At 41.0% G+C, this 25,000-nt stretch overlaps 4 protein-coding genes across 4 annotated transcripts in view; all 4 read left to right on the top strand.

The window, feature by feature from the left end:
- Positions 1-3,556, top strand: part of LOC137993643 (low-density lipoprotein receptor-related protein 6-like) — a 27,569-nt gene extending 24,013 nt beyond the window's left edge. The window contains exons 3-6 of the mRNA XM_068839606.1: positions 437-839; positions 1,257-1,684; positions 2,373-2,498; positions 3,150-3,556. Of these exons, the coding sequence (XP_068695707.1) occupies positions 437-839; positions 1,257-1,684; positions 2,373-2,498; positions 3,150-3,556 (1,364 nt within the window). The remainder of the gene's footprint in view (positions 1-436; positions 840-1,256; positions 1,685-2,372; positions 2,499-3,149) is intronic.
- Positions 3,557-3,686: 130 nt separating this feature from the next.
- Positions 3,687-8,452, top strand: LOC137991857 (low-density lipoprotein receptor-related protein 6-like). Its single transcript, XM_068836892.1, has 6 exons — positions 3,687-4,132; positions 4,821-4,946; positions 5,598-6,002; positions 6,134-6,580; positions 7,269-7,394; positions 8,046-8,452. The coding sequence occupies exons 1-6, from the start codon at positions 3,709-3,711 to the stop codon at positions 8,450-8,452; spliced, it is 1,935 nt and encodes a 644-aa protein (XP_068692993.1). The 5' UTR covers positions 3,687-3,708.
- A 130-nt stretch (positions 8,453-8,582) lies between these two features.
- Positions 8,583-10,900, top strand: LOC137993646 (low-density lipoprotein receptor-related protein 6-like). Its single transcript, XM_068839612.1, has 3 exons — positions 8,583-9,028; positions 9,717-9,842; positions 10,494-10,900. Exons 1-3 carry the CDS (start codon positions 8,605-8,607, stop codon positions 10,898-10,900), a joined length of 957 nt encoding a protein of 318 aa, XP_068695713.1. The 5' UTR covers positions 8,583-8,604.
- A 130-nt stretch (positions 10,901-11,030) lies between these two features.
- Positions 11,031-25,000, top strand: part of LOC137993638 (low-density lipoprotein receptor-related protein 4-like) — a 23,748-nt gene continuing 9,778 nt past the window's right edge. Inside the window, exons 1-17 of the mRNA XM_068839600.1 lie at positions 11,031-11,476; positions 12,165-12,290; positions 12,942-13,344; positions 13,497-13,924; positions 14,613-14,738; positions 15,390-15,792; positions 15,945-16,372; positions 17,061-17,186; positions 17,842-18,244; positions 18,397-18,824; positions 19,513-19,638; positions 20,294-20,696; positions 20,849-21,276; positions 21,965-22,090; positions 22,746-23,148; positions 23,301-23,728; positions 24,417-24,542. Of these exons, the coding sequence (XP_068695701.1) occupies positions 11,053-11,476; positions 12,165-12,290; positions 12,942-13,344; positions 13,497-13,924; positions 14,613-14,738; positions 15,390-15,792; positions 15,945-16,372; positions 17,061-17,186; positions 17,842-18,244; positions 18,397-18,824; positions 19,513-19,638; positions 20,294-20,696; positions 20,849-21,276; positions 21,965-22,090; positions 22,746-23,148; positions 23,301-23,728; positions 24,417-24,542 (5,335 nt within the window). The 5' untranslated portion in view covers positions 11,031-11,052. The remainder of the gene's footprint in view (positions 11,477-12,164; positions 12,291-12,941; positions 13,345-13,496; positions 13,925-14,612; positions 14,739-15,389; positions 15,793-15,944; positions 16,373-17,060; positions 17,187-17,841; positions 18,245-18,396; positions 18,825-19,512; positions 19,639-20,293; positions 20,697-20,848; positions 21,277-21,964; positions 22,091-22,745; positions 23,149-23,300; positions 23,729-24,416; positions 24,543-25,000) is intronic.

Here is a 25,000-nt window from a genome sequence, read left to right on the forward strand (position 1 = left end):
TGTAACTATGCGCGAGGCCATGAATGGCTTGGAAAGCTAATAAGTCGAGATCTCGCGATATGAGTCAAGATAGGAAATTCTCGACTTGCAAAAAATAAATACACCAGCATGACCCTTACGGGCCTACAAGATACCCCATTAATCAAGGAAAAATAAATTTTCCAAAAAACAGGGGAAGGACTTTTCATGAATCAGCAGTTATGTCCTTCCCAATCACCTGTCCACAGTCTCCACAAGAGTTACTAGGAGGGGCTCTAAGAAAATAAAATTTTTAGAAATGAAGTTGTAGCTCAACCGACATAATGGTTAAAAATTAAATAATTTTCCTTCAACACGCAAGCAAAATAAAGTCAAATAAAGTCGTGCAAACGTGAGTCTGCCATATTAACATGTACTTCCAGATAGTGTAGAGAAATAATAATTACGTTGTTTTCAGGAATAGAAGCCGGTTGCTCCGAACCATGCTTAATTTACAGTGCAACTTCAGAGATCAACGCAATAGAGTTATCTTCTTCCAGATCAGTTAACTTTGCAGCAAACCTCAGCCGCGCAGTTGCTCTGGATGTCCACGTCAAAGAAAAAACGATTTACTGGAGCGATATTAACCAACGAATTATTCAACGTATGAACCTGACCACTGGGATAATCGAGGACATTATTACAGACAATCTCGGCATTATCGATGGTCTTGCGGTAGAATGGGAGAGCGATTTAATTTACTGGGCAGACTACAGTAATAGCAGGGTGGAAGTTGCTTCATTAGATGGAAATCAACGGAAGATACTCTTTGCATCGCAAGTGTACAACCCTCGTGGAATTACACTTTATCCAAAGAAAGGGTGAGTGTTTGCCTCTTTGAAAATCCATTACTCTAACCATAATTGGTCGTTGTTATGTCATTAGTGATGGATGTATTGATCATAAATTATTTACTTAATGCTACAACAAGTTGCAAAATTGTGGAGACACTTTCATTCAAAAACACCTTTTCTAGCTTCCAATGCCCGCCGTATCTAGAATTTAAACCTATCCCACTTCCTCTCCCCGCTCCCACTTTCAATGTTGACTGCTTAAGTTCCCAACATTTTTTTGTCTTTCTAGCAACACTGATTAGGAGGGGAGGGGCGCTGCAGTGTATGAGATAATAGGGAAATTAATAACGCCCCAAAAAGGTAAAGTGTCTCCACTATTTTTGCAACTTCTTGTAGTGATTGGATCTAATCAATATGCCCGGTTTTTCCGGTTTATTTTTTAAGGTTAATGTTCTGGACCGACTGGAGTTTTCATAGTCCCAAAATCGAAAGAGCCAGCCTGGCAGGGCTAGATCGAATAGTGCTCGTTAACCTTCAAAACTCCAGCCAGTACTGGCCAAATGGCATTTTTATCGATTATACAGAAGATCGCGTCTACTGGATCGACGCATGGATTGACGCTATTGATTCATGCGACTTGAATGGAAACAACAGACGCCAAGTGGCGAGTCCCGTTCATCCCATTTTTAACATGCACCCCTTTGATTTCACTGTGTACGATGACATCTTGTACTGGAGTGACTGGAACACTGACTCAATCGAAAGACTTAATTGGACAACTGCAGCTTACATAGGTGGTTTCGGCATTTTGACATCTGATCGGGTTTTTGGCGTTGCATTGCTCGACAATTCAAGGCAACCAGCATCTGCAGGTAAACAGATTAAAATAAAACAAACTTTTCATGGATTTGCATCACAAGGCTCGTATACAGCAAGTACTAAACATCCCAGCTCTTTTCGCTAACATATATCCCGAAAGGATGCAACCACCCTTGGTCGTTATCATGACCTGTATGACAGAGACTGATGTTGATGTCAACACCAGTGCTTTGCTGACACCCTGAACTGCCCAAGTAGCAAAATAAACCCTCTTATAAGAAATGAAAAGCGTCCTCTTGATTTACTCATAATGCGTGACAAATCCTCCAATTCAACAAAACTGTTACACAAGCATAAATAGGTAGATTGGAAGTAAGTTATGAAGCCCTGAACCAGTGCACAAGTAGGCACAAAGAGTCTCCGCTTTCTACAAAGAAATCTGTTTGAGCTAAGCGAACTTTCTAGGCTTTTTATCCCCTAAAAGTAGAGTTATGGTTTTATGTTAGCCATTTTAATATATCGTGGGATGATCTTCAACTCCTTGATACTGACAGTTTGTTTGTGAGATTGTTTAGACAAAAAGTATTGTATCCAGAGCCGCAATTAAAGGATAAGCCTTTCCTACGTAATGAGGAAGTGGTATCTTCAAGGACTAAAAGGAGATAGTAGTGTGGTAGATGCGAGAGCTCGAGCCTTGTAGATGTAGCTATTCTCAACAAGAACTGTCACTTTTATTCTCAGGAAACCAACTCTGCAAAGTGAATAACGGTGGTTGCAGTCACCTTTGCCTATTGACTCCAGGTGGATATCAGTGTGCATGTCCCCATGGCTTATCGCTGGACTCTGATGGGAGGAAATGTGTGACAGGTAACAATTACGAGACACTTGATTGTCTTCATGGAACGCTGGTTTGATAGAAAATGTCGCATTTTTGAATGCAAGTTAGCAGCTCTTACTTATCAAATCGAAAACAAAACAACAGTAAAGAACGCTCGTCTTGACCTTGGGTATGCTCTCAAAGAGCTTTCGTCGCTACCAGCAATGCAAGGAACTGGAACTGTTAAATTTGAGAAAACGTGCATACGAGTGTCATAGCACCCTAATGATAAAGAACTTCTCCGTAGCGTTCTTTCCACGGAAACGATATCATATCCGTTGGAATCATGGTAAGAGAGCGAATCCCTGTGCGCTATGATAATTACCTGAAATCTCATTTAGATCAAGCTGGTGCTACCAAGAATATTTTCGTGTCTTGTTATCATGACCGAGCATTCCACGTTCACACCAACGGCACAATAAGGTGTCGTCTTTAAAGTAAACACGTAGCATGAAAAGGAAGTAATGAAATATTTCAAATCATTTTTATGGGAATGTGGCCAAATATGGTGAACTCGCTGTCTTACCTTGCATTCTCTAGATCATGTAGATATCCTTTGCAGGTTACAGTATTAATTTCATTTGAATTGAAAGAGGTGTCCATAGCAACGGCTTCAACACTTTCACTCATATCTTTTTCAGGAATAAAAGCCGGCTGCTCGGAACCTTGTCTGATTTATAGTGCGACTTCCGAGATCAACGCAATAGAATTAACTTCCTCCAGAACAGTTAACTTTGCAGCAAACCTCAGCCGCGCAGTTGCTCTGGATGTCCACGTTAAAGAGAAAACGATTTACTGGAGCGATATTAACCAACGAATTATTCAACGTATGAACCTGACCACTGGGATAATCGAGGACATTATTACAGACAATCTCGGCATTATCGATGGTCTTGCGGTAGAATGGGAGAGCGGTTTAATATACTGGGCAGACTACAGTAATAGCAGGGTGGAAGTTGCTTCATCAGATGGAAATCAACGGAAGATACTCTTTGCATCGCAAGTGTACAACCCTCGTGGAATTGCACTTTATCCAAAGAAAGGGTGAGTGTTTGCCTCTTTGAAATTCCATTACTCTAACCATAATTGGTCGTTGGGATGTCATTAGTGATAGATGTATTGATCATAAATTATTTACTTAATGCTAGTGATTGGATCTAATCAATATGCCCGGTTTTTCCGGTTTATTTTTTAAGGTTGATGTTCTGGACCGACTGGAGTTTTCATAGTCCCAAAATCGAAAGAGCCAGCCTGGCAGGGCTAGATCGAATAGTGCTCGTTAACCTTCAAAACTCCAGCCAGTACTGGCCAAATGGCATTTTTATCGATTATACAGAAGATCGCGTCTACTGGATCGACGCATGGATTGACGCTATTGATTCATGCGACTTGAATGGAAACAACAGACGCCAAGTGGCGAGTCCCGTTCATCCCATTTTTAACATGCACCCCTTTGATTTCACTGTGTACGATGACATCTTGTACTGGAGTGACTGGAACACTGACTCAATCGAAAGACTTAATTGGACAACTGCAGCTTACATAGGTGGTTTCGGTATTTTGACATCTGATCGGGTTTTTGGCGTTGCATTGCTCGACAATTCAAGGCAACCGGCATCTGCAGGTAAACAGATTAAAATAAAACAAACTTTTCATGGATTTGCATCACAAGGCTCGTATACAGCAAGTACTAAACATCCCAGCTCTTTTCGCTAACATATATCCCGAAACGATGCAACCACCCTTGGTCGTTATCATGACCTGTATGACAGAGACTGATGTTGATGTCAACACCAGTGCTTTGCTGACACCCTGAACTGCCCAAGTAGCAAAATAAACCCTCTTATAAGAAATGAAAAGCGTCCTCTTGATTTACTCATAATGCGTGACAAATCCTCCAACTCAACAAAACTGTTACACAAGCATAAATAGGTAGATTGGAAGTAAGTTATGAAGCCCTGAACGAGTGCACAAGTAGGCACAAAGAGTCTCCGCTTTCTACAAAGAAATCTGTTTGAGCTAACCGAACTTTCTAGGCTTTTTATCCCCTAAAAGTAGAGTTATGGATTTATGTTAGCCATTTTAATATATCGTGGGATGATCTTCAACTCCTTGATACTGACAGTTTGTTTGTGAGATTGTTTAGACAAAAAGTATTGTATCCAGAGCCGCAATTAAAGGATAAGCCTTTCCTACGTAATGAGGAAGTGGTATCTTCAAGGACTAAAAGGAGATAGTAGTGTGGTAGATGCGAGAGCTCGAGCCTTGTAGATGTAGCTATTCTCAACAAGAACTGTCACTTTTATTCTCAGGAAACCAACTCTGCAAAGTGAATAACGGTGGTTGCAGTCACCTTTGCCTATTGACTCCAGGTGGATATCAGTGTGCATGTCCCCATGGCTTATCGCTGGACTCTGATGGGAGGAAATGTGTGACAGGTAACAATTACGAGTCATTTGATTGTCTTCATGGAACGCTGGTTTGATAGAAAATGTAGCATTTTTGAATGCAAGTTAGCAGCTCTTACTTATCAAATCGAAAACAAAACAACAGTAAAGAACGCTCGTCTTGACCTTGGGTATGCTCTCAAAGAGCTTTCGTCGCTACCAGCAATGCAAGGAACTGGAACTGTTAAATTTGAGAAAACGTGCATACGAGTGTCATAGCACCCTAATGATAAAGAACTTCTCCGTAGCGTTCTTTCCACGGAAACGATATCATATCCGTTGGAATCATGGTAAGAGAGCGAATCCCTGTGCGCTATGATAATTACCTGAAATCTCATTTAGATCAAGCTGGTGCTACCAAGAATATTTTCGTGTCTTGTTATCATGACCGAGCATTCCACGTTCACACCAACGGCACAATAAGGTGTCGTCTTTAAAGTAAACACGTAGCATGAAAAGGAAGTAATGAAATATTTCAAATCATTTTTATGGGAATGTGGCCAAATATGGTGAACTCGCTGTCTTACCTTGCATTCTCTAGATCATGTAGATATCCTTTGCAGGTTACAGTATTAATTTCATTTGAATTGAAAGAGGTGTCCATAGCAACGGCTTCAACACTTTCACTCATATCTTTTTCAGGAATAAAAGCCGGCTGCTCGGAACCTTGTCTGATTTATAGTGCGACTTCCGAGATCAACGCAATAGAATTAACTTCCTCCAGAACAGTTAACTTTGCAGCAAACCTCAGCCGCGCAGTTGCTCTGGATGTCCACGTTAAAGAGAAAACGATTTACTGGAGCGATATTAACCAACGAATTATTCAACGTATGAACCTGACCACTGGGATAATCGAGGACATTATTACAGACAATCTCGGCATTATCGATGGTCTTGCGGTAGAATGGGAGAGCGGTTTAATATACTGGGCAGACTACAGTAATAGCAGGGTGGAAGTTGCTTCATCAGATGGAAATCAACGGAAGATACTCTTTGCATCGCAAGTGTACAACCCTCGTGGAATTGCACTTTATCCAAAGAAAGGGTGAGTGTTTGCCTCTTTGAAATTCCATTACTCTAACCATAATTGGTCGTTGGGATGTCATTAGTGATAGATGTATTGATCATAAATTATTTACTTAATGCTAGTGATTGGATCTAATCAATATGCCCGGTTTTTCCGGTTTATTTTTTAAGGTTGATGTTCTGGACCGACTGGAGTTTTCATAGTCCCAAAATCGAAAGAGCCAGCCTGGCAGGGCTAGATCGAATAGTGCTCGTTAACCTTCAAAACTCCAGCCAGTACTGGCCAAATGGCATTTTTATCGATTATACAGAAGATCGCGTCTACTGGATCGACGCATGGATTGACGCTATTGATTCATGCGACTTGAATGGAAACAACAGACGCCAAGTGGCGAGTCCCGTTCATCCCATTTTTAACATGCACCCCTTTGATTTCACTGTGTACGATGACATCTTGTACTGGAGTGACTGGAACACTGACTCAATCGAAAGACTTAATTGGACAACTGCAGCTTACATAGGTGGTTTCGGTATTTTGACATCTGATCGGGTTTTTGGCGTTGCATTGCTCGACAATTCAAGGCAACCGGCATCTGCAGGTAAACAGATTAAAATAAAACAAACTTTTCATGGATTTGCATCACAAGGCTCGTATACAGCAAGTACTAAACATCCCAGCTCTTTTCGCTAACATATATCCCGAAACGATGCAACCACCCTTGGTCGTTATCATGACCTGTATGACAGAGACTGATGTTGATGTCAACACCAGTGCTTTGCTGACACCCTGAACTGCCCAAGTAGCAAAATAAACCCTCTTATAAGAAATGAAAAGCGTCCTCTTGATTTACTCATAATGCGTGACAAATCCTCCAACTCAACAAAACTGTTACACAAGCATAAATAGGTAGATTGGAAGTAAGTTATGAAGCCCTGAACGAGTGCACAAGTAGGCACAAAGAGTCTCCGCTTTCTACAAAGAAATCTGTTTGAGCTAACCGAACTTTCTAGGCTTTTTATCCCCTAAAAGTAGAGTTATGGATTTATGTTAGCCATTTTAATATATCGTGGGATGATCTTCAACTCCTTGATACTGACAGTTTGTTTGTGAGATTGTTTAGACAAAAAGTATTGTATCCAGAGCCGCAATTAAAGGATAAGCCTTTCCTACGTAATGAGGAAGTGGTATCTTCAAGGACTAAAAGGAGATAGTAGTGTGGTAGATGCGAGAGCTCGAGCCTTGTAGATGTAGCTATTCTCAACAAGAACTGTCACTTTTATTCTCAGGAAACCAACTCTGCAAAGTGAATAACGGTGGTTGCAGTCACCTTTGCCTATTGACTCCAGGTGGATATCAGTGTGCATGTCCCCATGGCTTATCGCTGGACTCTGATGGGAGGAAATGTGTGACAGGTAACAATTACGAGTCATTTGATTGTCTTCATGGAACGCTGGTTTGATAGAAAATGTAGCATTTTTGAATGCAAGTTAGCAGCTCTTACTTATCAAATCGAAAACAAAACAACAGTAAAGAACGCTCGTCTTGACCTTGGGTATGCTCTCAAAGAGCTTTCGTCGCTACCAGCAATGCAAGGAACTGGAACTGTTAAATTTGAGAAAACGTGCATACGAGTGTCATAGCACCCTAATGATAAAGAACTTCTCCGTAGCGTTCTTTCCACGGAAACGATATCATATCCGTTGGAATCATGGTAAGAGAGCGAATCCCTGTGCGCTATGATAATTACCTGAAATCTCATTTAGATCAAGCTGGTGCTACCAAGAATATTTTCGTGTCTTGTTATCATGACCGAGCATTCCACGTTCACACCAACGGCACAATAAGGTGTCGTCTTTAAAGTAAACACGTAGCATGAAAAGGAAGTAATGAAATATTTCAAATCATTTTTATGGGAATGTGGCCAAATATGGTGAACTCGCTGTCTTACCTTGCATTCTCTAGATCATGTAGATATCCTTTGCAGGTTACAGTATTAATTTCATTTGAATTGAAAGAGGTGTCCATAGCAACGGCTTCAACACTTTCACTCATATCTTTTTCAGGAATAAAAGCCGGCTGCTCGGAACCTTGTCTGATTTATAGTGCGACTTCCGAGATCAACGCAATAGAATTAACTTCCTCCAGAACAGTTAACTTTGCAGCAAACCTCAGCCGCGCAGTTGCTCTGGATGTCCACGTTAAAGAGAAAACGATTTACTGGAGCGATATTAACCAACGAATTATTCAACGTATGAACCTGACCACTGGGATAATCGAGGACATTATTACAGACAATCTCGGCATTATCGATGGTCTTGCGGTAGAATGGGAGAGCGGTTTAATATACTGGGCAGACTACAGTAATAGCAGGGTGGAAGTTGCTTCATCAGATGGAAATCAACGGAAGATACTCTTTGCATCGCAAGTGTACAACCCTCGTGGAATTGCACTTTATCCAAAGAAAGGGTGAGTGTTTGCCTCTTTGAAATTCCATTACTCTAACCATAATTGGTCGTTGGGATGTCATTAGTGATAGATGTATTGATCATAAATTATTTACTTAATGCTAGTGATTGGATCTAATCAATATGCCCGGTTTTTCCGGTTTATTTTTTAAGGTTGATGTTCTGGACCGACTGGAGTTTTCATAGTCCCAAAATCGAAAGAGCCAGCCTGGCAGGGCTAGATCGAATAGTGCTCGTTAACCTTCAAAACTCCAGCCAGTACTGGCCAAATGGCATTTTTATCGATTATACAGAAGATCGCGTCTACTGGATCGACGCATGGATTGACGCTATTGATTCATGCGACTTGAATGGAAACAACAGACGCCAAGTGGCGAGTCCCGTTCATCCCATTTTTAACATGCACCCCTTTGATTTCACTGTGTACGATGACATCTTGTACTGGAGTGACTGGAACACTGACTCAATCGAAAGACTTAATTGGACAACTGCAGCTTACATAGGTGGTTTCGGTATTTTGACATCTGATCGGGTTTTTGGCGTTGCATTGCTCGACAATTCAAGGCAACCGGCATCTGCAGGTAAACAGATTAAAATAAAACAAACTTTTCATGGATTTGCATCACAAGGCTCGTATACAGCAAGTACTAAACATCCCAGCTCTTTTCGCTAACATATATCCCGAAACGATGCAACCACCCTTGGTCGTTATCATGACCTGTATGACAGAGACTGATGTTGATGTCAACACCAGTGCTTTGCTGACACCCTGAACTGCCCAAGTAGCAAAATAAACCCTCTTATAAGAAATGAAAAGCGTCCTCTTGATTTACTCATAATGCGTGACAAATCCTCCAACTCAACAAAACTGTTACACAAGCATAAATAGGTAGATTGGAAGTAAGTTATGAAGCCCTGAACGAGTGCACAAGTAGGCACAAAGAGTCTCCGCTTTCTACAAAGAAATCTGTTTGAGCTAACCGAACTTTCTAGGCTTTTTATCCCCTAAAAGTAGAGTTATGGATTTATGTTAGCCATTTTAATATATCGTGGGATGATCTTCAACTCCTTGATACTGACAGTTTGTTTGTGAGATTGTTTAGACAAAAAGTATTGTATCCAGAGCCGCAATTAAAGGATAAGCCTTTCCTACGTAATGAGGAAGTGGTATCTTCAAGGACTAAAAGGAGATAGTAGTGTGGTAGATGCGAGAGCTCGAGCCTTGTAGATGTAGCTATTCTCAACAAGAACTGTCACTTTTATTCTCAGGAAACCAACTCTGCAAAGTGAATAACGGTGGTTGCAGTCACCTTTGCCTATTGACTCCAGGTGGATATCAGTGTGCATGTCCCCATGGCTTATCGCTGGACTCTGATGGGAGGAAATGTGTGACAGGTAACAATTACGAGTCATTTGATTGTCTTCATGGAACGCTGGTTTGATAGAAAATGTAGCATTTTTGAATGCAAGTTAGCAGCTCTTACTTATCAAATCGAAAACAAAACAACAGTAAAGAACGCTCGTCTTGACCTTGGGTATGCTCTCAAAGAGCTTTCGTCGCTACCAGCAATGCAAGGAACTGGAACTGTTAAATTTGAGAAAACGTGCATACGAGTGTCATAGCACCCTAATGATAAAGAACTTCTCCGTAGCGTTCTTTCCACGGAAACGATATCATATCCGTTGGAATCATGGTAAGAGAGCGAATCCCTGTGCGCTATGATAATTACCTGAAATCTCATTTAGATCAAGCTGGTGCTACCAAGAATATTTTCGTGTCTTGTTATCATGACCGAGCATTCCACGTTCACACCAACGGCACAATAAGGTGTCGTCTTTAAAGTAAACACGTAGCATGAAAAGGAAGTAATGAAATATTTCAAATCATTTTTATGGGAATGTGGCCAAATATGGTGAACTCGCTGTCTTACCTTGCATTCTCTAGATCATGTAGATATCCTTTGCAGGTTACAGTATTAATTTCATTTGAATTGAAAGAGGTGTCCATAGCAACGGCTTCAACACTTTCACTCATATCTTTTTCAGGAATAAAAGCCGGCTGCTCGGAACCTTGTCTGATTTATAGTGCGACTTCCGAGATCAACGCAATAGAATTAACTTCCTCCAGAACAGTTAACTTTGCAGCAAACCTCAGCCGCGCAGTTGCTCTGGATGTCCACGTTAAAGAGAAAACGATTTACTGGAGCGATATTAACCAACGAATTATTCAACGTATGAACCTGACCACTGGGATAATCGAGGACATTATTACAGACAATCTCGGCATTATCGATGGTCTTGCGGTAGAATGGGAGAGCGGTTTAATATACTGGGCAGACTACAGTAATAGCAGGGTGGAAGTTGCTTCATCAGATGGAAATCAACGGAAGATACTCTTTGCATCGCAAGTGTACAACCCTCGTGGAATTGCACTTTATCCAAAGAAAGGGTGAGTGTTTGCCTCTTTGAAATTCCATTACTCTAACCATAATTGGTCGTTGGGATGTCATTAGTGATAGATGTATTGATCATAAATTATTTACTTAATGCTAGTGATTGGATCTAATCAATATGCCCGGTTTTTCCGGTTTATTTTTTAAGGTTGATGTTCTGGACCGACTGGAGTTTTCATAGTCCCAAAATCGAAAGAGCCAGCCTGGCAGGGCTAGATCGAATAGTGCTCGTTAACCTTCAAAACTCCAGCCAGTACTGGCCAAATGGCATTTTTATCGATTATACAGAAGATCGCGTCTACTGGATCGACGCATGGATTGACGCTATTGATTCATGCGACTTGAATGGAAACAACAGACGCCAAGTGGCGAGTCCCGTTCATCCCATTTTTAACATGCACCCCTTTGATTTCACTGTGTACGATGACATCTTGTACTGGAGTGACTGGAACACTGACTCAATCGAAAGACTTAATTGGACAACTGCAGCTTACATAGGTGGTTTCGGTATTTTGACATCTGATCGGGTTTTTGGCGTTGCATTGCTCGACAATTCAAGGCAACCGGCATCTGCAGGTAAACAGATTAAAATAAAACAAACTTTTCATGGATTTGCATCACAAGGCTCGTATACAGCAAGTACTAAACATCCCAGCTCTTTTCGCTAACATATATCCCGAAACGATGCAACCACCCTTGGTCGTTATCATGACCTGTATGACAGAGACTGATGTTGATGTCAACACCAGTGCTTTGCTGACACCCTGAACTGCCCAAGTAGCAAAATAAACCCTCTTATAAGAAATGAAAAGCGTCCTCTTGATTTACTCATAATGCGTGACAAATCCTCCAACTCAACAAAACTGTTACACAAGCATAAATAGGTAGATTGGAAGTAAGTTATGAAGCCCTGAACGAGTGCACAAGTAGGCACAAAGAGTCTCCGCTTTCTACAAAGAAATCTGTTTGAGCTAACCGAACTTTCTAGGCTTTTTATCCCCTAAAAGTAGAGTTATGGATTTATGTTAGCCATTTTAATATATCGTGGGATGATCTTCAACTCCTTGATACTGACAGTTTGTTTGTGAGATTGTTTAGACAAAAAGTATTGTATCCAGAGCCGCAATTAAAGGATAAGCCTTTCCTACGTAATGAGGAAGTGGTATCTTCAAGGACTAAAAGGAGATAGTAGTGTGGTAGATGCGAGAGCTCGAGCCTTGTAGATGTAGCTATTCTCAACAAGAACTGTCACTTTTATTCTCAGGAAACCAACTCTGCAAAGTGAATAACGGTGGTTGCAGTCACCTTTGCCTATTGACTCCAGGTGGATATCAGTGTGCATGTCCCCATGGCTTATCGCTGGACTCTGATGGGAGGAAATGTGTGACAGGTAACAATTACGAGTCATTTGATTGTCTTCATGGAACGCTGGTTTGATAGAAAATGTAGCATTTTTGAATGCAAGTTAGCAGCTCTTACTTATCAAATCGAAAACAAAACAACAGTAAAGAACGCTCGTCTTGACCTTGGGTATGCTCTCAAAGAGCTTTCGTCGCTACCAGCAATGCAAGGAACTGGAACTGTTAAATTTGAGAAAACGTGCATACGAGTGTCATAGCACCCTAATGATAAAGAACTTCTCCGTAGCGTTCTTTCCACGGAAACGATATCATATCCGTTGGAATCATGGTAAGAGAGCGAATCCCTGTGCGCTATGATAATTACCTGAAATCTCATTTAGATCAAGCTGGTGCTACCAAGAATATTTTCGTGTGTTGTTATCATGACCGAGCATTCCACGTTCACACCAACGGCACAATAAGGTGTCGTCTTTAAAGTAAACACGTAGCATGAAAAGGAAGTAATGAAATATTTCAAATCATTTTTATGGGAATGTGGCCAAATATGGTGAACTCGCTGTCTTACCTTGCATTCTCTAGATCATGTAGATATCCTTTGCAGGTTACAGTATTAATTTCATTTGAATTGAAAGAGGTGTCCATAGCAACGGCTTCAACACTTTCACTCATATCTTTTTCAGGAATAAAAGCCGGCTGCTCGGAACCTTGTCTGATTTATAGTGCGACTTCCGAGATCAACGCAATAGAATTAACTTCCTCCAGAACAGTTAACTTTGCAGCAAACCTCAGCCGCGCAGTTGCTCTGGATGTCCACGTTAAAGAGAAAACGATTTACTGGAGCGATATTAACCAACGAATTATTCAACGTATGAACCTGACCACTGGGATAATCGAGGACATTATTACAGACAATCTCGGCATTATCGATGGTCTTGCGGTAGAATGGGAGAGCGGTTTAATATACTGGGCAGACTACAGTAATAGCAGGGTGGAAGTTGCTTCATCAGATGGAAATCAACGGAAGATACTCTTTGCATCGCAAGTGTACAACCCTCGTGGAATTGCACTTTATCCAAAGAAAGGGTGAGTGTTTGCCTCTTTGAAATTCCATTACTCTAACCATAATTGGTCGTTGGGATGTCATTAGTGATAGATGTATTGATCATAAATTATTTACTTAATGCTAGTGATTGGATCTAATCAATATGCCCGGTTTTTCCGGTTTATTTTTTAAGGTTGATGTTCTGGACCGACTGGAGTTTTCATAGTCCCAAAATCGAAAGAGCCAGCCTGGCAGGGCTAGATCGAATAGTGCTCGTTAACCTTCAAAACTCCAGCCAGTACTGGCCAAATGGCATTTTTATCGATTATACAGAAGATCGCGTCTACTGGATCGACGCATGGATTGACGCTATTGATTCATGCGACTTGAATGGAAACAACAGACGCCAAGTGGCGAGTCCCGTTCATCCCATTTTTAACATGCACCCCTTTGATTTCACTGTGTACGATGACATCTTGTACTGGAGTGACTGGAACACTGACTCAATCGAAAGACTTAATTGGACAACTGCAGCTTACATAGGTGGTTTCGGTATTTTGACATCTGATCGGGTTTTTGGCGTTGCATTGCTCGACAATTCAAGGCAACCGGCATCTGCAGGTAAACAGATTAAAATAAAACAAACTTTTCATGGATTTGCATCACAAGGCTCGTATACAGCAAGTACTAAACATCCCAGCTCTTTTCGCTAACATATATCCCGAAACGATGCAACCACCCTTGGTCGTTATCATGACCTGTATGACAGAGACTGATGTTGATGTCAACACCAGTGCTTTGCTGACACCCTGAACTGCCCAAGTAGCAAAATAAACCCTCTTATAAGAAATGAAAAGCGTCCTCTTGATTTACTCATAATGCGTGACAAATCCTCCAACTCAACAAAACTGTTACACAAGCATAAATAGGTAGATTGGAAGTAAGTTATGAAGCCCTGAACGAGTGCACAAGTAGGCACAAAGAGTCTCCGCTTTCTACAAAGAAATCTGTTTGAGCTAACCGAACTTTCTAGGCTTTTTATCCCCTAAAAGTAGAGTTATGGATTTATGTTAGCCATTTTAATATATCGTGGGATGATCTTCAACTCCTTGATACTGACAGTTTGTTTGTGAGATTGTTTAGACAAAAAGTATTGTATCCAGAGCCGCAATTAAAGGATAAGCCTTTCCTACGTAATGAGGAAGTGGTATCTTCAAGGACTAAAAGGAGATAGTAGTGTGGTAGATGCGAGAGCTCGAGCCTTGTAGATGTAGCTATTCTCAACAAGAACTGTCACTTTTATTCTCAGGAAACCAACTCTGCAAAGTGAATAACGGTGGTTGCAGTCACCTTTGCCTATTGACTCCAGGTGGATATCAGTGTGCATGTCCCCATGGCTTATCGCTGGACTCTGATGGGAGGAAATGTGTGACAGGTAACAATTACGAGTCATTTGATTGTCTTCATGGAACGCTGGTTTGATAGAAAATGTAGCATTTTTGAATGCAAGTTAGCAGCTCTTACTTATCAAATCGAAAACAAAACAACAGTAAAGAACGCTCGTCTTGACCTTGGGTATGCTCTCAAAGAGCTTTCGTCGCTACCAGCAATGCAAGGAACTGGAACTGTTAAATTTGAGAAAACGTGCATACGAGTGTCATAGCACCCTAATGATAAAGAACTTCTCCGTAGCGTTCTTTCCACGGAAACGATATCATATCCGTTGGAATCATGGTAAGAGAGCGAATCCCTGTGCGCTATGATAATTACCTGAAATCTCATTTAGATCAAGCTGGTGCTACCAAGAATATTTTCGTGTCTTGTTATCATGACCGAGCATTCCACGTTCACACCAACGGCACAATAAGGTGTCGTCTTTAAAGTAAACACGTAGCATGAAAAGGAAGTAATGAAATATTTCAAATCATTTTTATGGGAATGTGGCCAAATATGGTGAACTCGCTGTCTTACCTTGCATTCTCTAGATCATGTAGATATCCTTTGCAGGTTACAGTATTAATTTCATTTGAATTGAAAGAGGTGTCCATAGCAACGGCTTCAACACTTTCACTCATATCTTTTTCAGGAATAAAAGCCGGCTGCTCGGAACCTTGTCTGATTTATAGTGCGACTTCCGAGATCAACGCAATAGAATTAACTTCCTCCAGAACAGTTAACTTTGCAGCAAACCTCAGCCGCGCAGTTGCTCTGGATGTCCACGTTAAAGAGAAAACGATTTACTGGAGCGATATTAACCAACGAATTATTCAACGTATGAACCTGACCACTGGGATAATCGAGGACATTATTACAGACAATCTCGGCATTATCGATGGTCTTGCGGTAGAATGGGAGAGCGGTTTAATATACTGGGCAGACTACAGTAATAGCAGGGTGGAAGTTGCTTCATCAGATGGAAATCAACGGAAGATACTCTTTGCATCGCAAGTGTACAACCCTCGTGGAATTGCACTTTATCCAAAGAAAGGGTGAGTGTTTGCCTCTTTGAAATTCCATTACTCTAACCATAATTGGTCGTTGGGATGTCATTAGTGATAGATGTATTGATCATAAATTATTTACTTAATGCTAGTGATTGGATCTAATCAATATGCCCGGTTTTTCCGGTTTATTTTTTAAGGTTGATGTTCTGGACCGACTGGAGTTTTCATAGTCCCAAAATCGAAAGAGCCAGCCTGGCAGGGCTAGATCGAATAGTGCTCGTTAACCTTCAAAACTCCAGCCAGTACTGGCCAAATGGCATTTTTATCGATTATACAGAAGATCGCGTCTACTGGATCGACGCATGGATTGACGCTATTGATTCATGCGACTTGAATGGAAACAACAGACGCCAAGTGGCGAGTCCCGTTCATCCCATTTTTAACATGCACCCCTTTGATTTCACTGTGTACGATGACATCTTGTACTGGAGTGACTGGAACACTGACTCAATCGAAAGACTTAATTGGACAACTGCAGCTTACATAGGTGGTTTCGGTATTTTGACATCTGATCGGGTTTTTGGCGTTGCATTGCTCGACAATTCAAGGCAACCGGCATCTGCAGGTAAACAGATTAAAATAAAACAAACTTTTCATGGATTTGCATCACAAGGCTCGTATACAGCAAGTACTAAACATCCCAGCTCTTTTCGCTAACATATATCCCGAAACGATGCAACCACCCTTGGTCGTTATCATGACCTGTATGACAGAGACTGATGTTGATGTCAACACCAGTGCTTTGCTGACACCCTGAACTGCCCAAGTAGCAAAATAAACCCTCTTATAAGAAATGAAAAGCGTCCTCTTGATTTACTCATAATGCGTGACAAATCCTCCAACTCAACAAAACTGTTACACAAGCATAAATAGGTAGATTGGAAGTAAGTTATGAAGCCCTGAACGAGTGCACAAGTAGGCACAAAGAGTCTCCGCTTTCTACAAAGAAATCTGTTTGAGCTAACCGAACTTTCTAGGCTTTTTATCCCCTAAAAGTAGAGTTATGGATTTATGTTAGCCATTTTAATATATCGTGGGATGATCTTCAACTCCTTGATACTGACAGTTTGTTTGTGAGATTGTTTAGACAAAAAGTATTGTATCCAGAGCCGCAATTAAAGGATAAGCCTTTCCTACGTAATGAGGAAGTGGTATCTTCAAGGACTAAAAGGAGATAGTAGTGTGGTAGATGCGAGAGCTCGAGCCTTGTAGATGTAGCTATTCTCAACAAGAACTGTCACTTTTATTCTCAGGAAACCAACTCTGCAAAGTGAATAACGGTGGTTGCAGTCACCTTTGCCTATTGACTCCAGGTGGATATCAGTGTGCATGTCCCCATGGCTTATCGCTGGACTCTGATGGGAGGAAATGTGTGACAGGTAACAATTACGAGTCATTTGATTGTCTTCATGGAACGCTGGTTTGATAGAAAATGTAGCATTTTTGAATGCAAGTTAGCAGCTCTTACTTATCAAATCGAAAACAAAACAACAGTAAAGAACGCTCGTCTTGACCTTGGGTATGCTCTCAAAGAGCTTTCGTCGCTACCAGCAATGCAAGGAACTGGAACTGTTAAATTTGAGAAAACGTGCATACGAGTGTCGTAGCACCCTAATGATAAAGAACTTCTCCGTAGCGTTCTTTCCACGGAAACGATATCATATCCGTTGGAATCATGGTAAGAGAGCGAACGAATCCCTGTGCGCTATGATAATTACCTGAAATCTCATTTAGATCAAGCTGGTGCTACCAAGAATATTTTCGTGTCTTGTTATCATGACCGAGCATTCCACGTTCACACCAACGGCACAATAAGGTGTCGTCTTTAAAGTAAACACGTAGCATGAAAAGGAAGTAATGAAATATTTCAAATCATTTTTATGGGAATGTGGCCAAATATGGTGAACTCGCTGTCTTACCTTGCATTCTCTAGATCATGTAGATATCCTTTGCAGGTTACAGTATTAATTTCATTTGAATTGAAAGAGGTGTCCATAGCAACGGCTTCAACACTTTCACTCATATCTTTTTCAGGAATAAAAGCCGGCTGCTCGGAACCTTGTCTGATTTATAGTGCGACTTCCGAGATCAACGCAATAGAATTAACTTCCTCCAGAACAGTTAACTTTGCAGCAAACCTCAGCCGCGCAGTTGCTCTGGATGTCCACGTTAAAGAGAAAACGATTTACTGGAGCGATATTAACCAACGAATTATTCAACGTATGAACCTGACCACTGGGATAATCGAGGACATTATTACAGACAATCTCGGCATTATCGATGGTCTTGCGGTAGAATGGGAGAGCGGTTTAATATACTGGGCAGACTACAGTAATAGCAGGGTGGAAGTTGCTTCATCAGATGGAAATCAACGGAAGATACTCTTTGCATCGCAAGTGTACAACCCTCGTGGAATTGCACTTTATCCAAAGAAAGGGTGAGTGTTTGCCTCTTTGAAATTCCATTACTCTAACCATAATTGGTCGTTGGGATGTCATTAGTGATAGATGTATTGATCATAAATTATTTACTTAATGCTAGTGATTGGATCTAATCAATATGCCCGGTTTTTCCGGTTTATTTTTTAAGGTTGATGTTCTGGACCGACTGGAGTTTTCATAGTCCCAAAATCGAAAGAGCCAGCCTGGCAGGGCTAGATCGAATAGTGCTCGTTAACCTTCAAAACTCCAGCCAGTACTGGCCAAATGGCATTTTTATCGATTATACAGAAGATCGCGTCTACTGGATCGACGCATGGATTGACGCTATTGATTCATGCGACTTGAATGGAAACAACAGACGCCAAGTGGCGAGTCCCGTTCATCCCATTTTTAACATGCACCCCTTTGATTTCACTGTGTACGATGACATCTTGTACTGGAGTGACTGGAACACTGACTCAATCGAAAGACTTAATTGGACAACTGCAGCTTACATAGGTGGTTTCGGTATTTTGACATCTGATCGGGTTTTTGGCGTTGCATTGCTCGACAATTCAAGGCAACCGGCATCTGCAGGTAAACAGATTAAAATAAAACAAACTTTTCATGGATTTGCATCACAAGGCTCGTATACAGCAAGTACTAAACATCCCAGCTCTTTTCGCTAACATATATCCCGAAACGATGCAACCACCCTTGGTCGTTATCATGACCTGTATGACAGAGACTGATGTTGATGTCAACACCAGTGCTTTGCTGACACCCTGAACTGCCCAAGTAGCAAAATAAACCCTCTTATAAGAAATGAAAAGCGTCCTCTTGATTTACTCATAATGCGTGACAAATCCTCCAACTCAACAAAACTGTTACACAAGCATAAATAGGTAGATTGGAAGTAAGTTATGAAGCCCTGAACGAGTGCACAAGTAGGCACAAAGAGTCTCCGCTTTCTACAAAGAAATCTGTTTGAGCTAACCGAACTTTCTAGGCTTTTTATCCCCTAAAAGTAGAGTTATGGATTTATGTTAGCCATTTTAATATATCGTGGGATGATCTTCAACTCCTTGATACTGACAGTTTGTTTGTGAGATTGTTTAGACAAAAAGTATTGTATCCAGAGCCGCAATTAAAGGATAAGCCTTTCCTACGTAATGAGGAAGTGGTATCTTCAAGGACTAAAAGGAGATAGTAGTGTGGTAGATGCGAGAGCTCGAGCCTTGTAGATGTAGCTATTCTCAACAAGAACTGTCACTTTTATTCTCAGGAAACCAACTCTGCAAAGTGAATAACGGTGGTTGCAGTCACCTTTGCCTATTGACTCCAGGTGGATATCAGTGTGCATGTCCCCATGGCTTATCGCTGGACTCTGATGGGAGGAAATGTGTGACAGGTAACAATTACGAGTCATTTGATTGTCTTCATGGAACGCTGGTTTGATAGAAAATGTAGCATTTTTGAATGCAAGTTAGCAGCTCTTACTTATCAAATCGAAAACAAAACAACAGTAAAGAACGCTCGTCTTGACCTTGGGTATGCTCTCAAAGAGCTTTCGTCGCTACCAGCAATGCAAGGAACTGGAACTGTTAAATTTGAGAAAACGTGCATACGAGTGTCATAGCACCCTAATGATAAAGAACTTCTCCGTAGCGTTCTTTCCACGGAAACGATATCATATCCGTTGGAATCATGGTAAGAGAGCGAACGAATCCCTGTGCGCTATGATAATTACCTGAAATCTCATTTAGATCAAGCTGGTGCTACCAAGAATATTTTCGTGTCTTGTTATCATGACCGAGCATTCCACGTTCACACCAACGGCACAATAAGGTGTCGTCTTTAAAGTAAACACGTAGCATGAAAAGGAAGTAATGAAATATTTCAAATCATTTTTATGGGAATGTGGCCAAATATGGTGAACTCGCTGTCTTACCTTGCATTCTCTAGATCATGTAGATATCCTTTGCAGGTTACAGTATTAATTTCATTTGAATTGAAAGAGGTGTCCATAGCAACGGCTTCAACACTTTCACTCATATCTTTTTCAGGAATAAAAGCCGGCTGCTCGGAACCTTGTCTGATTTATAGTGCGACTTCCGAGATCAACGCAATAGAATTAACTTCCTCCAGAACAGTTAACTTTGCAGCAAACCTCAGCCGCGCAGTTGCTCTGGATGTCCACGTTAAAGAGAAAACGATTTACTGGAGCGATATTAACCAACGAATTATTCAACGTATGAACCTGACCACTGGGATAATCGAGGACATTATTACAGACAATCTCGGCATTATCGATGGTCTTGCGGTAGAATGGGAGAGCGGTTTAATATACTGGGCAGACTACAGTAATAGCAGGGTGGAAGTTGCTTCATCAGATGGAAATCAACGGAAGATACTCTTTGCATCGCAAGTGTACAACCCTCGTGGAATTGCACTTTATCCAAAGAAAGGGTGAGTGTTTGCCTCTTTGAAATTCCATTACTCTAACCATAATTGGTCGTTGGGATGTCATTAGTGATAGATGTATTGATCATAAATTATTTACTTAATGCTAGTGATTGGATCTAATCAATATGCCCGGTTTTTCCGGTTTATTTTTTAAGGTTGATGTTCTGGACCGACTGGAGTTTTCATAGTCCCAAAATCGAAAGAGCCAGCCTGGCAGGGCTAGATCGAATAGTGCTCGTTAACCTTCAAAACTCCAGCCAGTACTGGCCAAATGGCATTTTTATCGATTATACAGAAGATCGCGTCTACTGGATCGACGCATGGATTGACGCTATTGATTCATGCGACTTGAATGGAAACAACAGACGCCAAGTGGCGAGTCCCGTTCATCCCATTTTTAACATGCACCCCTTTGATTTCACTGTGTACGATGACATCTTGTACTGGAGTGACTGGAACACTGACTCAATCGAAAGACTTAATTGGACAACTGCAGCTTACATAGGTGGTTTCGGTATTTTGACATCTGATCGGGTTTTTGGCGTTGCATTGCTCGACAATTCAAGGCAACCGGCATCTGCAGGTAAACAGATTAAAATAAAACAAACTTTTCATGGATTTGCATCACAAGGCTCGTATACAGCAAGTACTAAACATCCCAGCTCTTTTCGCTAACATATATCCCGAAACGATGCAACCACCCTTGGTCGTTATCATGACCTGTATGACAGAGACTGATGTTGATGTCAACACCAGTGCTTTGCTGACACCCTGAACTGCCCAAGTAGCAAAATAAACCCTCTTATAAGAAATGAAAAGCGTCCTCTTGATTTACTCATAATGCGTGACAAATCCTCCAACTCAACAAAACTGTTACACAAGCATAAATAGGTAGATTGGAAGTAAGTTATGAAGCCCTGAACGAGTGCACAAGTAGGCACAAAGAGTCTCCGCTTTCTACAAAGAAATCTGTTTGAGCTAACCGAACTTTCTAGGCTTTTTATCCCCTAAAAGTAGAGTTATGGATTTATGTTAGCCATTTTAATATATCGTGGGATGATCTTCAACTCCTTGATACTGACAGTTTGTTTGTGAGATTGTTTAGACAAAAAGTATTGTATCCAGAGCCGCAATTAAAGGATAAGCCTTTCCTACGTAATGAGGAAGTGGTATCTTCAAGGACTAAAAGGAGATAGTAGTGTGGTAGATGCGAGAGCTCGAGCCTTGTAGATGTAGCTATTCTCAACAAGAACTGTCACTTTTATTCTCAGGAAACCAACTCTGCAAAGTGAATAACGGTGGTTGCAGTCACCTTTGCCTATTGACTCCAGGTGGATATCAGTGTGCATGTCCCCATGGCTTATCGCTGGACTCTGATGGGAGGAAATGTGTGACAGGTAACAATTACGAGTCATTTGATTGTCTTCATGGAACGCTGGTTTGATAGAAAATGTAGCATTTTTGAATGCAAGTTAGCAGCTCTTACTTATCAAATCGAAAACAAAACAACAGTAAAGAACGCTCGTCTTGACCTTGGGTATGCTCTCAAAGAGCTTTCGTCGCTACCAGCAATGCAAGGAACTGGAACTGTTAAATTTGAGAAAACGTGCATACGAGTGTCATAGCACCCTAATGATAAAGAACTTCTCCGTAGCGTTCTTTCCACGGAAACGATATCATATCCGTTGGAATCATGGTAAGAGAGCGAACGAATCCCTGTGCGCTATGATAATTACCTGAAATCTCATTTAGATCAAGCTGGTGCTACCAAGAATATTTTCGTGTGTTGTTATCATGACCGAGCATTCCACGTTCACACCAACGGCACAATAAGGTGTCGTCTTTAAAGTAAAAACGTAGCATGAAAAGGAAGTAATGAAATATTTCAAATCATTTTTATGGGAATGTGGCCAAATATGGTGAACTCGCTGTCTTACCTTGCATTCTCTAGATCATGTAGATATCCTTTGCAGGTTACAGTATTAATTTCATTTGAATTGAAAGAGGTGTCCATAGCAACGGCTTCAACACTTTCACTCATATCTTTTTCAGGAATAAAAGCCGGCTGCTCGGAACCTTGTCTGATTTATAGTGCGACTTCCGAGATCAACGCAATAGAATTAACTTCCTCCAGAACAGTTAACTTTGCAGCAAACCTCAGCCGCGCAGTTGCTCTGGATGTCCACGTTAAAGAGAAAACGATTTACTGGAGCGATATTAACCAACGAATTATTCAACGTATGAACCTGACCACTGGGATAATCGAGGACATTATTACAGACAATCTCGGCATTATCGATGGTCTTGCGGTAGAATGGGAGAGCGGTTTAATATACTGGGCAGACTACAGTAATAGCAGGGTGGAAGTTGCTTCATCAGATGGAAATCAACGGAAGATACTCTTTGCATCGCAAGTGTACAACCCTCGTGGAATTGCACTTTATCCAAAGAAAGGGTGAGTGTTTGCCTCTTTGAAATTCCATTACTCTAACCATAATTGGTCGTTGGGATGTCATTAGTGATAGATGTATTGATCATAAATTATTTACTTAATGCTAGTGATTGGATCTAATCAATATGCCCGGTTTTTCCGGTTTATTTTTTAAGGTTGATGTTCTGGACCGACTGGAGTTTTCATAGTCCCAAAATCGAAAGAGCCAGCCTGGCAGGGCTAGATCGAATAGTGCTCGTTAACCTTCAAAACTCCAGCCAGTACTGGCCAAATGGCATTTTTATCGATTATACAGAAGATCGCGTCTACTGGATCGACGCATGGATTGACGCTATTGATTCATGCGACTTGAATGGAAACAACAGACGCCAAGTGGCGAGTCCCGTTCATCCCATTTTTAACATGCACCCCTTTGATTTCACTGTGTACGATGACATCTTGTACTGGAGTGACTGGAACACTGACTCAATCGAAAGACTTAATTGGACAACTGCAGCTTACATAGGTGGTTTCGGTATTTTGACATCTGATCGGGTTTTTGGCGTTGCATTGCTCGACAATTCAAGGCAACCGGCATCTGCAGGTAAACAGATTAAAATAAAACAAACTTTTCATGGATTTGCATCACAAGGCTCGTATACAGCAAGTACTAAACATCCCAGCTCTTTTCGCTAACATATATCCCGAAACGATGCAACCACCCTTGGTCGTTATCATGACCTGTATGACAGAGACTGATGTTGATGTCAACACCAGTGCTTTGCTGACACCCTGAACTGCCCAAGTAGCAAAATAAACCCTCTTATAAGAAATGAAAAGCGTCCTCTTGATTTACTCATAATGCGTGACAAATCCTCCAACTCAACAAAACTGTTACACAAGCATAAATAGGTAGATTGGAAGTAAGTTATGAAGCCCTGAACGAGTGCACAAGTAGGCACAAAGAGTCTCCGCTTTCTACAAAGAAATCTGTTTGAGCTAACCGAACTTTCTAGGCTTTTTATCCCCTAAAAGTAGAGTTATGGATTTATGTTAGCCATTTTAATATATCGTGGGATGATCTTCAACTCCTTGATACTGACAGTTTGTTTGTGAGATTGTTTAGACAAAAAGTATTGTATCCAGAGCCGCAATTAAAGAATAAGCCTTTCCTACGTAATGAGGAAGTGGTATCTTCAAGGACTAAAAGGAGATAGTAGTGTGGTAGATGCGAGAGCTCGAGCCTTGTAGATGTAGCTATTCTCAACAAGAACTGTCACTTTTATTCTCAGGAAACCAACTCTGCAAAGTGAATAACGGTGGTTGCAGTCACCTTTGCCTATTGACTCCAGGTGGATATCAGTGTGCATGTCCCCATGGCTTATCGCTGGATTCTGAAAGGAAGAAATGTGTGATAGGTAACAATTAGGAGTAAATTAATTGTGTTCATAGAAGGCTGGTTCGAATGAAAGATTGTGGCATCTTAGAATGAATCCCAGCAGCTCTCACCTGCCATAGCAAAAAGCAGCAGGATCTTTTTGTTGTAGCTTTAGAACTTTGTCAGTGTGGAATGGTGGGAAGTTAGGATGCAAGCGTTTTTGAACGTGCTCATGGATATTTAAAGTAAAGTAAGAAAAGTTTAAAATTTTTGTGTTAAGTTGCGCACATTTGTTAAGGGCCTTTTTGGTGATGATATTTTTTAGAGGATCGTTGCTGTTATTTAAAGTCACCCAAATGGAATCACTCACCATTTTGTCTGTGATGAGCTCGGTATCAATTTCCTAGAAAGCAAAAAAATAAAAATAAAAAAATTCCTAGAAAGCGTCATTTAGGTATATCTTAGATTATAGAATAACCAAAAACGAAAATTACTCTG

This window comes from Montipora foliosa, chromosome 2 (assembly GCF_036669935.1).
Source record: "Montipora foliosa isolate CH-2021 chromosome 2, ASM3666993v2, whole genome shotgun sequence".
NCBI classification, from domain to species: domain Eukaryota; kingdom Metazoa; phylum Cnidaria; class Anthozoa; order Scleractinia; family Acroporidae; genus Montipora; species Montipora foliosa.